The sequence below is a fragment of the Macrotis lagotis genome, chromosome 1 (assembly GCF_037893015.1).
Source record: "Macrotis lagotis isolate mMagLag1 chromosome 1, bilby.v1.9.chrom.fasta, whole genome shotgun sequence".
Taxonomy (NCBI): Eukaryota; Metazoa; Chordata; class Mammalia; order Peramelemorphia; family Peramelidae; genus Macrotis; species Macrotis lagotis.
In genome coordinates this window covers 920,960,013-920,973,683 of record NC_133658.1, presented here as the reverse complement: position 1 = coordinate 920,973,683, position 13,671 = coordinate 920,960,013, and the positions used below count along the sequence as shown (strand labels likewise).

General features: G+C 33.7%; 1 protein-coding gene across 1 annotated transcript; it reads right to left on the bottom strand.

Annotated features, from left to right (window-relative positions):
• Positions 1–10,724: 10,724 nt before the first annotated feature.
• On the bottom strand, positions 10,725–11,666 carry LOC141492681 (olfactory receptor 2AJ1-like). The gene has a single exon (XM_074193270.1). The coding sequence runs from the start codon at positions 11,664–11,666 to the stop codon at positions 10,725–10,727; it is 942 nt and encodes a 313-aa protein (XP_074049371.1).
• Positions 11,667–13,671: the final 2,005 nt, after the last annotated feature.

Sequence of the window (13,671 nt, the reverse complement as noted above, 5' to 3'; positions counted from 1 at the left end):
AGTCTTTGACCCTGTTATTCATGACTCATAAGCAACATTTCCCCAATATATGCCCATTAGACTCCTTTGCACTGAATAGGCTGAATATAAAATATGTGTTGATTTATTTTAGAGTTTACATTTAGGCTTACAAACACTTTCTCAGTCCATTCCATTAATCTATTACCAAAACCTATTATTTTTACCTCCATAAAATCTCTTGGATAATCCCCCTTCTCAGCTCTGTCACCTTCATTACCTTGAGGAGGAGCATCATCGCTTAATGCCTGAACTATTACAGTCACCTACTAATTGGTCTCCCTGCTTCAAGATTTTTTCCCTAAATCCCAGGCCATGATCTACTCAGTTGCTAAAGTAATTTTCCTAAGTTATGGGAATTACTGTTTCACCAATAAACCACAGTAACCCCCTAACTCTTTTAGGGAAAAACATAAATCTGTCTGGTTAACATTCAAAGCTTTTCATAATCTGCCCCCCTCCCCTCATACTTTTCAATCTTCTCTACAATATAAGCTTCTTCAGGGCAGGTAATTTTTGCATTTTTTGTACCTCAAGTTTATAGACTTGTTTTTGGTGAAAAGCAAGAGTTTAATAAAACTATTCAATGAATTGAATTCTTATACATCACCTCTCCTCAATGTACTTGGTAATTCAGTGATATTGATTTCTATCTTTGTTCCTCAAACCAAACATTTCTTCTAGGAGCTCTCACTGTATTCTATATCTGGTAGGTTCTCTCTTCTCTGATTCTAGGTTTTTTTTGGTCTGCCTTCAAGTTCCAAATGAGATTCCATTTTCCACAGGAAATATTCCTTATTTTGGAATTCTAATTCCTTCCTCTTGCTGATCATTTCCTATGATTTCTGTCTATATTCTGTCATTTGCATGTTATGCCCCTCCATTAGACTATATCCTCCTAAAGGTTCAGATCTGTATTGTATTCCTAGCCCTTTTCAATGTCTATGGTATGCAGTAGGCTTTTAATACAAGTTAATTAAGTTAATTAATAGATTGGTTTATAATTACCTGATGATGTATCATAAGTTTTTCCAAAGTGACTTTGTTTTACAATATTGAAAATCTTGTAGAAATCGATCTCCTTTGGTAGACTCATTTCTCTACTTCAGTTCATGAAGGTCTTCCAACATTTCTCTAAATCCACCTCTTTTATTATTTTTTACTATGAAATAATATTATGGCTTAATATATGACAAGTTTGAGATTGATAGACAAGTTGATTGATTTCAAATCCGCTAAATTATTTGGTATAAAGAAAAAATACAATAATGTTGCTGATACTAAAAAAGGAAAAGTAATATAAAAACAATCCAGAAGATATTCATGGTTATTTTCAATTTATATGCTAAAGTAGATCTCTTCCAGAGTTACCTGCATCACTCATCCATATTTCCCAAACTGTTAATGTTGTCAGTCTGGAACTATGGTATTCTATCCAGCTTTCTTTGAATAGCTACTAGATAGCTTAATTTCCAAACTCACACACACACACACACACACACACACACACACACACACACACACACACACAAACAAACATCCACATAGAGACACACACACATGCTCATGCACAAAATAAATTCAGTGTCTTTTTTTACAAAATTCAAACAATGTACTTTGGGGAATATCATTCAATAAATGTCACTGGAATAAAAAAGAAAGCACCTCTGATTTTAGAAGCTGCTATTTCTTTGTCAATTTTTAGCGAAACTGAAAAGTCAACCAAGTTTACTTTCAGGGTGTATAGCTTCCTCTTGGTATACTGTTTATATACACTTGGTACCTTTCTGATATCATCCTTTCAGGGAAGTGGACTCTTAAAATTTAACCTTCTTACCCCTAATTAAAATTTACTCTTAAGAGAGCACCTCTAAATCATTGTGAGAAAATACATTAGACTATTAGTTGAAATGTCATTCCTAGGGATGGCTAGGTGGTGCAGTGGATAGAACACTGTCCCTGGAGTTAGGAGTACCTAAGTTCAAATACAGCATCAGACACTTAATAATGACCTACTTGTGTGGCCTTGGGCAAGCCACTTAACCCCATTGCCTTACCAAAAAAAATCCCCCTAAAAATGAAATGTCATTCCTACAGTTATTTTCAGCCTTGTCCAAAAAATTATGAGGGTGTAGAAAATGCATTCCACTTGTAAGAATCAGCTTACATTTTAGATTTTCTAGAATGTGTTACTCTGAGAGACATGGAAATAAAAATAACTTTAAAATAATTTATAAAATGCCCTAATTTCTAGAGAAAAGCATTGTGGTATAGTTGAGAGAGGAGTAGATATTGAGACAGGAAGAACTGGGTGCAAACCTTTATCAAAACTTTCTTAGTTAAATGACACTGTTAATTTTGCTATATTTCTATTGTAAACTTTGGCTTTATATCTCAGGTATAAATTCAAGTAAAATATGTAAAATTAAGGCATTAAACTCATTTGTTTCTTAGGTCATACCAGTTCTAAGTCTATGATTGTGTCTTAACAATAAACCATTCAATTATGTAAAACAAGTACATTTGAACCAAAGTAACTGTTATTTGACTTAATTGGCAAAACTGGAATGTGTTTATATTCTATGTTTCAAGTGTTCTAAAGTCCAATTTGAAACTAGCCCAATTTGACCCCAAAATATTCCTGGATTCCTAAATACTCCTCTAAAGATGAGACAAATATTCTGCATTAGGCTGAGCCAGATTGTAACTAATTAAAATAAATACTTAGCTATACCAATTAGATGACTGAAATAGTAACATATATTTTTTTAAAATTTTTATTTAAGGCATTGGGGTTAAGTGACTTGCCCAAGGTCACACAGCTAGGCAATTATTGAGTGTCTGAAGTTGGATTTGATCTCATGTCCTCCTGACTCCAGGGCCGGTGTTCTAGCCCCTGTACCACCTAGCTGCCCCCCATAATAAAGTGTTGTCCTTATTCAGCCTGTAAAAATTCATTTATGCTTGTTGCCCTAAGCTTAGATCAGAACTGGAGAATTCTAAAATAGACAGTGGACTTGGTCCATTGATTGAAATAAAGAGTATCTTGTTCCTAGAGTAATTGTTTCAGGAAATTCAGACCCTATGATTCCCTATTATTGATAAGTTAAAACACAGACTTCTCAGTCTGGAATTTAAGGTCCCTAAAAATGTTCTTCTGATCTCTCCAAACACTGCCATTTCACAGTACTATATCCTCAGAGTCCTCTACATTCTCTTGCAGTTCAAATAATCAAGCTTTTCTTAGGTATCTGCAATACATAATAGACTGCATTTTGTAAGGGAGGATATGCAGACAAAGGAAAAATTGTATCTCCACCAGTTCAACTGCAGAGATCAAGGGTCTCCTTTTCCCCCCTCCTGGGTCCATGAACTCACAGATTATGCCGTATGAATTTGATGGAGATTCTTTTCTCTTCAGCAAAAAAAAATTCTTTACCTTCTTCAAGTCCGAGCTCAATTTTCATCATTATCCTGGAATCATCACAATCTATAACATGACTATTAACTATTTTTTCCTCATATTTTCTAATGGCTTTCTAAGAGCACCCTGCCTGGATATGTCCTTTACACTGAGCACATCCTACTCATCTGGCTGCTTGTTGTGTTGATCTTATTTGATTGTAATTTTGGGCAGAGCTATTGTACAATTATTCATGGTTAGTTCACAAAATGATGAATGCTTTTCCCTATTCTCTGTTTTTGATGAAAAATCCAACTAATTCCCACTCCAAATATGGTTATTGACATAATTTCCTCCACCTTATGGTTTAGAGGTAAGATCCAAGAGAATAAAATTTTAAAATATCTAATCTATCTTTTTTATCATTTTATTTTAATCCTATTTTTGTTTGTTTTTTGTTGTTTTTGTATGGCAATGGGGTGAAGTTCCTTGCAGATAGGTAATTATTAAGTGTCTGGGGTCAGATTTACGCTCAAGTCCTTCTGACTCCAGGGTCAGTGCTCAGTCCACTGCACCAACTAGTGACCTCATTTTACCCAATGTTTTTAAGTTTTCTTGTTTTGTTTTTTTTTATTTTAGGTTGATGCCATCAGTCTTACATTTTTCCCATAGTTGGATCTACTCTCTTGCATAATGTTAGGGCAATTCCTTGTTCTTATATCATCTGTTCACCTCTGTCCTTCAACACACTTACCTCTGACCTTTGTAAAATTTAAGATTTAATGAGTGCAAACATGCTAATCATGCAAAATATTACTTTCAGAGATTTTTTAAAGCTCTTCCCAATTCCTGTCCTAGCAGGGAATAGAGATATTCTAGGGTAGAACTTGCTAGAGTGATGCATAAACATTTTAGGGAAAGCATTTTTTAGATTTTAAAAAGGAAAAAATATCACACAATAAGAACAGAGGAATGACTTGAATTAGTGAGGTTTCTGGTAGGTGAGACATTCAAGGAGAGGTTAGATAATCACTTGTCCAGTATATTGCAAAGGGTCCTCCTCTATTGGGAAAGGAGTTGAACCAGCTGATCTCAAAAGTTTCTCTCAAATCTTGACTTGAGGATTTCAGATTAACTAAAAAGAATCATTCAACTAGGAAGGCAGCTGATTTGCTTGCTGCATTAAATCCTGGATCATTATTTTTTTTCATTCTGAACAGTTGTACATGCTAGCTTCATGTAGAAAATTGATCATATAAACACTGCCTTCCCAATAAAAAAAAAAGAAGCAATGCAATCAGAATGATGGAAATCAAAAGACAGAAAGAAAACTAGATTTTGAGTTTGAGGTTTTGAGTTATAATTCTCCTACTATGTATTACTTCCATAACCTTCAGCAAATCAATTCATTTTAAAGGGCCTTAAATATCTTACATATAAAAATAAGGGTTAATAGGTAAAAGGGTAAGAGGTGACATCTAAGATACTTCCCAACTCTAAATCAATGATCTTAGGATTCTGGAGGAGGCAACGTAGCATAATGGAATGAGAATCGTGAAGACCTAGGTTCAAGTAAGGGAACAGGTACTCACCAGGGATATGACCTCTGATTTTTTTTCACTTAAGATCTCTGACTTTCAGTATTTTCATCTATTAAATTAGAATTTTTGATAGTAACTCCATACATTTGTTGCAAATATCAAAGGAGATGACGATGTAAAGAATCAATCAACAAAGATTTTTTAAAAGACATTTTGATGTATTTGGTGTTGCAAGCATTTCAAAATTGCAAAATGCTATTGAACTAACTCTTATTATTGCTGATATGGCTATTCTTACTCTGTGACCCGATTTTTGTGAAAATGCAGGAGTGGAACCCAGAAATCAATGGAACTAGTGTCCTTACTCCTAGGATATCCTCATCCTTATGTGTATTCTTTGAACCTCCCACATTGATAGCAGATCCCTGAGTCATAGACAAATATTCAAGCATTTGATCTTAACTAAACTAAGAGAGAATGGATTCCATTTAAAAACATTTATGTTTCAGATGAGCTTTTTTAAAGTAACTTGCGTGATCACTGTAGTCAAAATAGACTGGAGGAAAATAGCAGAGAATGGAGAAAGTAATTGATGGAGCTGACTCTTTGTCACTTTCCATTAAAACTATAAAGTCCAAGGATGCATGGGACATAAGGTGCTGCTATTGGAGTTGAAGAATATTGGTTGATTGGAATAAGAGGTAATGTACCCTTGGGGATTTATTAAGGATCTTCTGAGAATGGATTTGTACATCTTTTCCCTAATTGAATGTTTACTGCAGACTCATGGATAATTCAATAAAGAACTTTGCAGACAATGACTAGAAGAGGTCAACCAGGATGATCAAGAGTCTTCTATTCATGGAAAGGGATGATTGCTTTGACCTTGTTGGAAATTAATTTATTTAAAATGAAAAAAAAAATCATTCAACCTTCCTTTAGACACAATAACTATGCCTGGCTAAAGGAACTGGAGATGCAGTTAGAACCAAAGGTTCATTCCAACTAATGATAGCATTTATATAGGGCTTTAATGTTTAGAAACATGATTTAATTTGGGTCCCCCAAAATTTGGTGGTGGTTGTTCAAGTTGTTTCAATCAAGTTTCAATATTAGTGCCCCCAATTTAGTATTTTCTTGGAAAGAATACTGGAGTGGGTTGAAATGTACTTTTCAAACTCATTTTACATGTGAAGAAATTGAGATAAAAAGGTTGAAATTATTAGCCCAGGGTCACACAGCTAGTAACAGTAAGGTCAGATTTTAACTCATGGAGATGAGTCTTCCTGATTCAAAGACCAGTGTTCTGAACACTATACCTCCTAGATAGCACATTTTTACATTGATCAATGATACATAATGTATAGGTTTTGATCTCCACTCCAGCCATGGCAATAAATTTTGCAACAGTCGTAGTTTTTATGGGACATATAAAGAATCCAAAGGCCAGTGACAATTGTGTGATTGACTGATTGAATGATTTTTAAAAACATTTTAAACATTTTAAATAGATTAATTTCCAACAAGATCAAAGAAATCAATGGCTGAAAAATGAGGTTATGGCCATGAAACAGGTTCATATTCATCAGCTTTGTGGGAAAGGGTATTTTTAAACCTTTCACAAGGATGTTTTTACATAGTAATGCTACAAATACAAGGATTTCCTCCAATCACTTGGAGGCACTTGCTTTCCAAAACAACCTTGGTCTTTAGAGAAGGTGGGCATGAAGCCCAAGGAAAATTTGAGACATGAAAATGATCTTGCTTTAGTTTAAATTTTTTCTGTTCAGAACTTTCTCACTTGTGTCTGATTTTTGTGATTCCTTTGGGGTTTTTTCAGGGAAAGATTTTGGCATGATTTGCTACTTCTTCTCCAACTCATATTACAGGTGAGAAAATTGAGACAAACAGGGTAAGATGACATGTTCAGAATCACATAACTTGTGTCTGAGGCCAGATTTTTACTTAGGAGAATGAGTTTTCAATACCATCACTCTATCCATCTAGGTACCCAATTCAATCATAGTATTGTGAACCCTAAAACTGTGAGAAGACTTAAAATCAAAGTGTTAAATAACAAAAAAGAGCAATATGTATTGGACTTGGAGCTTTATTCTCTCTTGGACTTACTCTCAAAATTGACAGGGGGGAGGTCAAATAAAATGATCACATAGAACTGAGACACAGGGATATATGCTATGATAATCAGGGATTGTGGGACTGTGTGAAAAAAGAAGGGAATCCAAAGAGAAGCATTTCCAGTCTACATCAGATATAGCCCAATTTTATCTTCCACATTAAATAAAATTTTCAGAGTAAAGTGAGAAGAACCTGGAGAAGAAATTATGCAATAACTCCATCATAAAGAAAAACAAAATAACTTTGAAAGACTGAAGTATTTTGAATTACTGTTTTTGCTCACAAAGACAGCATCTACTGAGGAAGTGTGAGACCCAAGATGAAGAGAACTCAGCAGGAGATTTATCTATAAGAAATGTGTTTTTCATCAGAGCCAATTTTTGTGAAAAATGTTTTCTAGCTTTCTGTTTTCCTTCTAATACTGACTGCATTGCTATCATTATACAAAATCTTTTTTTAAATTTAATATATGGGGGCAACTAGTTGGTGCAGTGGATAGAGCACCAGCTCTGGAGTCAGGAGGACCTGAATTCAAATCCCGTCTCAGACAGATAAGAATTACCTAGTTGTCTGACCTAAGGAAAATCACTTAACCCCACTGCCTTGTAAAAACTAAAATAAATAAATAAATTCAAAATCATGCATTTTGCATTTAATAATGTATTCTATTTTTTTTTGTTCATAAATTTCTCCCTTTTCCATCGATCTGATAGCTAGAGTATTTCTTGTTCTGTTGACTGGTCTCTGGTATCATCCTTTATGTCTAATTTCCGTACCTATTTTGACCTTATTTTGGTATAGGGCATGAGATGGGGAACTATGCCCATTTTTTGCCTTACGATTTTCCAATTTTCCCAGCAGTTTTTGTCACTTAGTGAATTCTTGTTGTAGAAGCTGCTATCTTTGAGTTTACCTAATAGGAGATTATTGTAACCATTTACTCTGGGTTCTTTTGTTATTTAATCTAATCATGGGTCCCTTACTCTTTTTCTTAACCAGTACCAGGCAGATTTTTTTTAGGTTTTTTTTGCAAGGCAAATGGCTTTAAGTGGTTTGCTCACGGCCATACAGCTAAGTCTTTTAAGTGTCTGAGGCCAGACTTGAACTCTGGTATCTATGCACTGCACCACCTAGCTTCCCTCAGGCAGTTTTAATGACTGCAATTTGATAATTATATTTTAGATCTGAGACAGCTAGGCCACCATCCTTTCCATTTTTTCTTGATATTCTTTACCTTTTGTTGCTCCAGATGAATTTTAATACTATTTTTAACTCATAGTTTCTTTGGTATGGCACTGAATAATTAATTTCATTTGGGCAGAATTTTCATTTTTATTATATTAGCAACTTAAAGGAAAAAGAGTCAAACTGATGCTGAGAGAGCAAATTTGAGACATGAAGGATATGCAATGTAGACATTATATTATATTAGTTTTAACCATGAATAATTGACATTGTTACAATTGTTTAAAGATGACCATATTTATGTGAAAATATTTTGTAATTGTCTTCATACAGTTTCTGGGTTTCTCTTGGCATGTAGATTACCAAGTACATTATATTGTCTACGGTTACTTTAAATGGAATTTCTCTTTCTGTCTCTTGCTCTTGGGCTTTATTGTTCATATATAGAAATGCTTTAAATCCTGATACTTTGCTGAAGATTGGTTCAGGTAGTTTTTTTTTTTTAGATAATTTACTAGTATTCTCTAAAGAATTCCATCATATCATCTGCAAAGAATGAAAGTTTTGTTTGGTCATTTTAAAACTATAATTCCTTCAATTTTTAGTTCTTCTCTTATTGCTCAAGTCGACATTTCTAATACTATATTTTATAGTAATGATTATAATGGGCATCCTTGTTAACTACTGATTTTATTAGAAATGGTCCTACTTTATCCACATTAGATATAATTTTCTTAATAGTTTTAGATATATATTGTTTATTATTTAAAGGAAACTTCCATTTATTCCTGTACTCTCTAGTTTTTAATAGGAATAAGTTTGTATTTTGTCAACATATTTTTCAGTATCTATTGAGATATGATTTCTGTTGATTGTGTTATTGACAGTTTCAATTCTGTTGATTGTTTTCCTACCATTGAACCATTCCTGACTACTTGGTATAAGTCTATCGATCAGGGTGTACGATCCTTGTAATAACTTATAATCTTGCTGCTAGCGTTTTATTTAATATTTTTGCAACACCTCATTAGGGAGATTAATCTATAATTGTCTATGTTTTGATACTTCCTGGTTTAGGTATCTGTACCATATTGTTGTTCTAAGAGGAATTTGGCAGAACTCCTTTTTCTCCTCTTTTTAAAAAAAATACTTTATATAGAATGGTAATTAATTGTTCCTTAAATGCTTGGTAGAATTTACTTGTAAATCCATCTGGACCAAATTTTTTTGTGTGTATGTTGGGGGGAGACATATTGATGATTAATTTCCTTTTCTGAAATGGGGTTAAGTATTTTATTTCCTCTTGTGTTCATTTGGAAAGCTCATATTTTTGTAAATATTTATCCAGTTTTCTTCCATTGTCAAATTCATTGGCACACAGTGTAGGAAAAATAGGCCCACCTATTATTATTATCGTCACTTTAATTATCACTTTAATTTCATCCTCACTGGTGGCCTACTAGTATGACATTTGGGGTCCTGAAGATCAAGGTCGATAAAGCAATGAGATCTTATATTTCACCCTGCCAATTCTTTACATTGGGGCATCAAACTTTATGAAAATAAGGTCCCACAAGAAGAAGGCATCTCAGATCATGAGGAATATATGAGGACAACTTCATTAAAGAAGACCATGGAACCTTTAATAACATTCCATTTACCCAGAGCCCTGCTTCAGTCTCTTGTATAGTTGTATAGTAAGCAGGACAATTTTATTCTCCATATACCCTAGTTAATTGTATTCCGTAGTTCAAAGGGAAAACCCAAGATCATCTGTTAACAAACCATCACAAGTGACAATTGTTTTTGTCAGTGGAGAAGAGCAGTGTGTGTGTGTGTGTGTGTGTGTGTGTGTGTGTGTGTGTGTGTGTGTACTTTTTTTTTTTAAATAAGCATCGCATTGTATGGAGAAGTGGAATTCAACATAGTTAAGCAGTAAGGAATTCACTGACAATATTAACCTATGATACCAAGGACAACACAGATTGATAGTATTTTTGACACAGAGAGGATAATCAAAATTTTTTCATGAATCACAGAGTTTTTAAACCATCTATAAATATTGCTTTAACAATTGATTGTTCCCATCTTCACATAAAATTGTTGCCTAATGAAGGAATTGAATCAACAATCTATATCATCATTCTTGTATAAATTAAACCAGAATTCATGAAATAAATTAAAAAATATATACAGTATCAGAAATAAAATTTTCTTGGACAATTATTTGAAATGGTAGAGTTTATTTCATTTGATATGTATGTATGTATGCATGTATATGTATATACATACATGTGTGTGTTTGTGTGTGTGTGTGTAAGCAGTCAGAAGCACTCTTTTTGTTGGCATCCTCCAAAATCCTTGCATAATTCTTGGGATAATTTCTACACATTTTTAATAGGACACTCAGAGGCAATGAATCTAATTTTCAATAAATATTAATTCCTTTGCTTAAGTGTCTTTCCTAAAACCTTCTTCAGGGCACATAAGACATCTTTATTTCTGAGGCTGTAGATGATAGGGTTGAGCATTGGAGTGAGAATGGTATATAAGATGGCTAAAACCTTGTCCTGACCTGGAGTATGATAGGATTTTGGTCTCATATATGTAAAAATAAAAGGACCATAGTACATAACAACCACCACCAGGTGGGAGGAACAAGTGGAGAAAGCTTTTTTTTGGGCTTCCATAGACTTAATGTGAAACACAGTACGGAGAATCTGACCATAAGAGGCAAGGATGATGGAAAAAGGAATTAGGAGGAAGAATACAGCACTCACATAGACTCCTCCTTCATACTGTGATGTGTCAACACATGAGAGTTTCAACATGGCTGGGACTTCACAGAAAAAGTGGTCAATAGCCCTTGCACAAAAAGGAAGATGTAATGCATAAGTTGTATGGATTGTAGAGTTGATGGTACCCCCAAGCCAGCATCCAGAAGCCATAAAGACACTAATTCGATGGTTCATGAGAATGGGATAACGCAGAGGGTGGCAGATAGCTACATAGCGATCATAGGACATGGCTGCAAGAAGAAGACATTCAGCACCCAAAAAGATGAGAGACAGGAAGATCTGAAAACCACAACCTGCAAATGTGATAGATTTCCTGCCAGATATGAAATTACTGGCCATGTTAGGAACAATGTTGGAGATGTGCAAGATATCTGTAAAGGAGAGATGACTGAGAAGGTAATACATTGGAGTGTGGAGTCGGATGTCAAGGCGTATTAGAAGAATCAAGACTGTGTTTCCCATAATTGCCACCATAAAAATGATGAGAATAAGTGTTAAAAACAGCAATCCATACTGGTTTGGGTGCAATAATCCTAATAGGATGAAATCTCTATTAAAAGTCTGATTCTTTTGCTCCCACATTATGATTATTTTATTTTTTTCACCTAAAGTCCAAAAGACAAGTTTTAGAAAAGGAAGAAGATTGGATTAATACAATGTCTAGGACCGAGTCTGTAGCAACAAAATGATTACTGTCACAAAAGCAATTTGAATTCAAAGAAATCAATCAAATGAAATACTTGAATTAACAGAGTCTTTGGGATAATCAATTCATTGAATGAAAGACAGAATAAAATCAAAGTGACATCTGTATAGTACTACATTCATGTTCCTTTCCTAGTTGATTGCTTAACTGGCCATCAGAAAGTTAATTCAGCCTCTAAATCTTTGGGCTTTCCTGCCAGTGGAATAGCAGGAAACTTTCTAATGCAACGAAGAGATCAGAAATTAGAACTTTGGGGTAGAATTTTTGATTGTAAAATATGAAAATATATCAGATTCAGAAGCAAACATTTCCTTGTGCCAATCAATAATTGCTTTGTTCATCCTCACCACTAACATCCACATTAATATTATTTTTAAAAAATATTTCATTTTCAATGCATGGAATAAAATCATGTTTTCATAATATAGTTGCATTAAAAAACCATGATTGCATATAAAATTGCAAATCAATTGTGTACAAACTGTGATTCCTTTTAAATATATAATAAAGTTACATATTTTCCCATTGTTCTTCCTTTATCTTCATGTCCCCTTTATAGACACAAATAGGGATATGTGTGTGTATATATATATATATATATATATATTTGTATGCATATTTATATATACATCTGTTTATCAGTTCTTTCTTTGAATGCACAGTGTCTTTTTCATATGTCCTTTATTCTTACTGTATTTAGATGTTCATGAAAATCATTATTAGAACAATATTGCTATTCCTGTATGCAATGTTTTCTTGGTTCTCTTCTTTTTGCTTTTCACCATTTCATGCAAGTCTTTTCATGACTTTCTAAGGTCTTTGTGTTCAATGTTTTTTATAATATAGAAGTATTTCATCACAACCATACACAAGTAGTTCAGCCATTTTCCCACTGATGTATATCCCTGAAATTTCCAATTCTTTCCTATCACAATGAGAGCTACTATAAATAATGCATTTACTTTCTTTTTCTTTTTCTTTTCAGTCAATAAATAATTTTAAGTGATAATATCTCTAGTAGGTATAACCAAGCTGCATATAATACAAATGGAAAAAATTAATATCCTTGGGAAAATCTTCCTCCTCTAGGTTACATCTTTTAATTTTTAAAGATTTTTTTCTAATTCCACACAAAAATAGTTTTCAATGTTCATCTTTTTGAAAGCTTTTGTTTTCCATAATTTTCTGACACTCTGCCCCTCCTCCCCTTCCCATGGCAGCAAACCATCTGATATATGTTATATACATCCAATTGTGTTTAACGTATTTCCAGATTAGTCATGTTGTAAAAGAAGAATTAGAACTGAGAGGATGGAGGAGGGGAAACATGAGAAAGAAAGAAATAAAAACATAAAAGCTTTAAAAGTGAAAATAGTATGTTTTGGTCTGCATGCAGACTCCATAATTTGTCTCTGGATGTGGATGGCATTTTCCATAACATGATTTTTAGGATCCTCTCTGATCAATGACTTGCTAAGAGGAGTAATGTCAATCATAGTGTATCATCTCACAATGTTGTTTTTAATGTGCACAACGTTCTCCTAGTTCTTTTCACTTCACACAACACCAACTAATTCATGTCTTTCCTTTTCTGAAGGCCACCCACTAAGAATAATACTTCAACTCATTCAAATACATAGCTTATTAAGATATTATCCAATTTAAGGGCATCACCTTAATTTCTAATACATTTCAATATGAAAAGATTTGCCACAAATATTTTTATTCATGTGGGTCTTTTCCCTTTTTTAATGATCTCTTTGGGATAAAGACCCAATAGAGATATTGTTGGATTTAAGGGTAGACTTATGTTCTTTGCCCTTTGGACATAGTTCCAATTAGCTCTATTGAATAGTTGAATCAGTTCACAACTTCACCAAC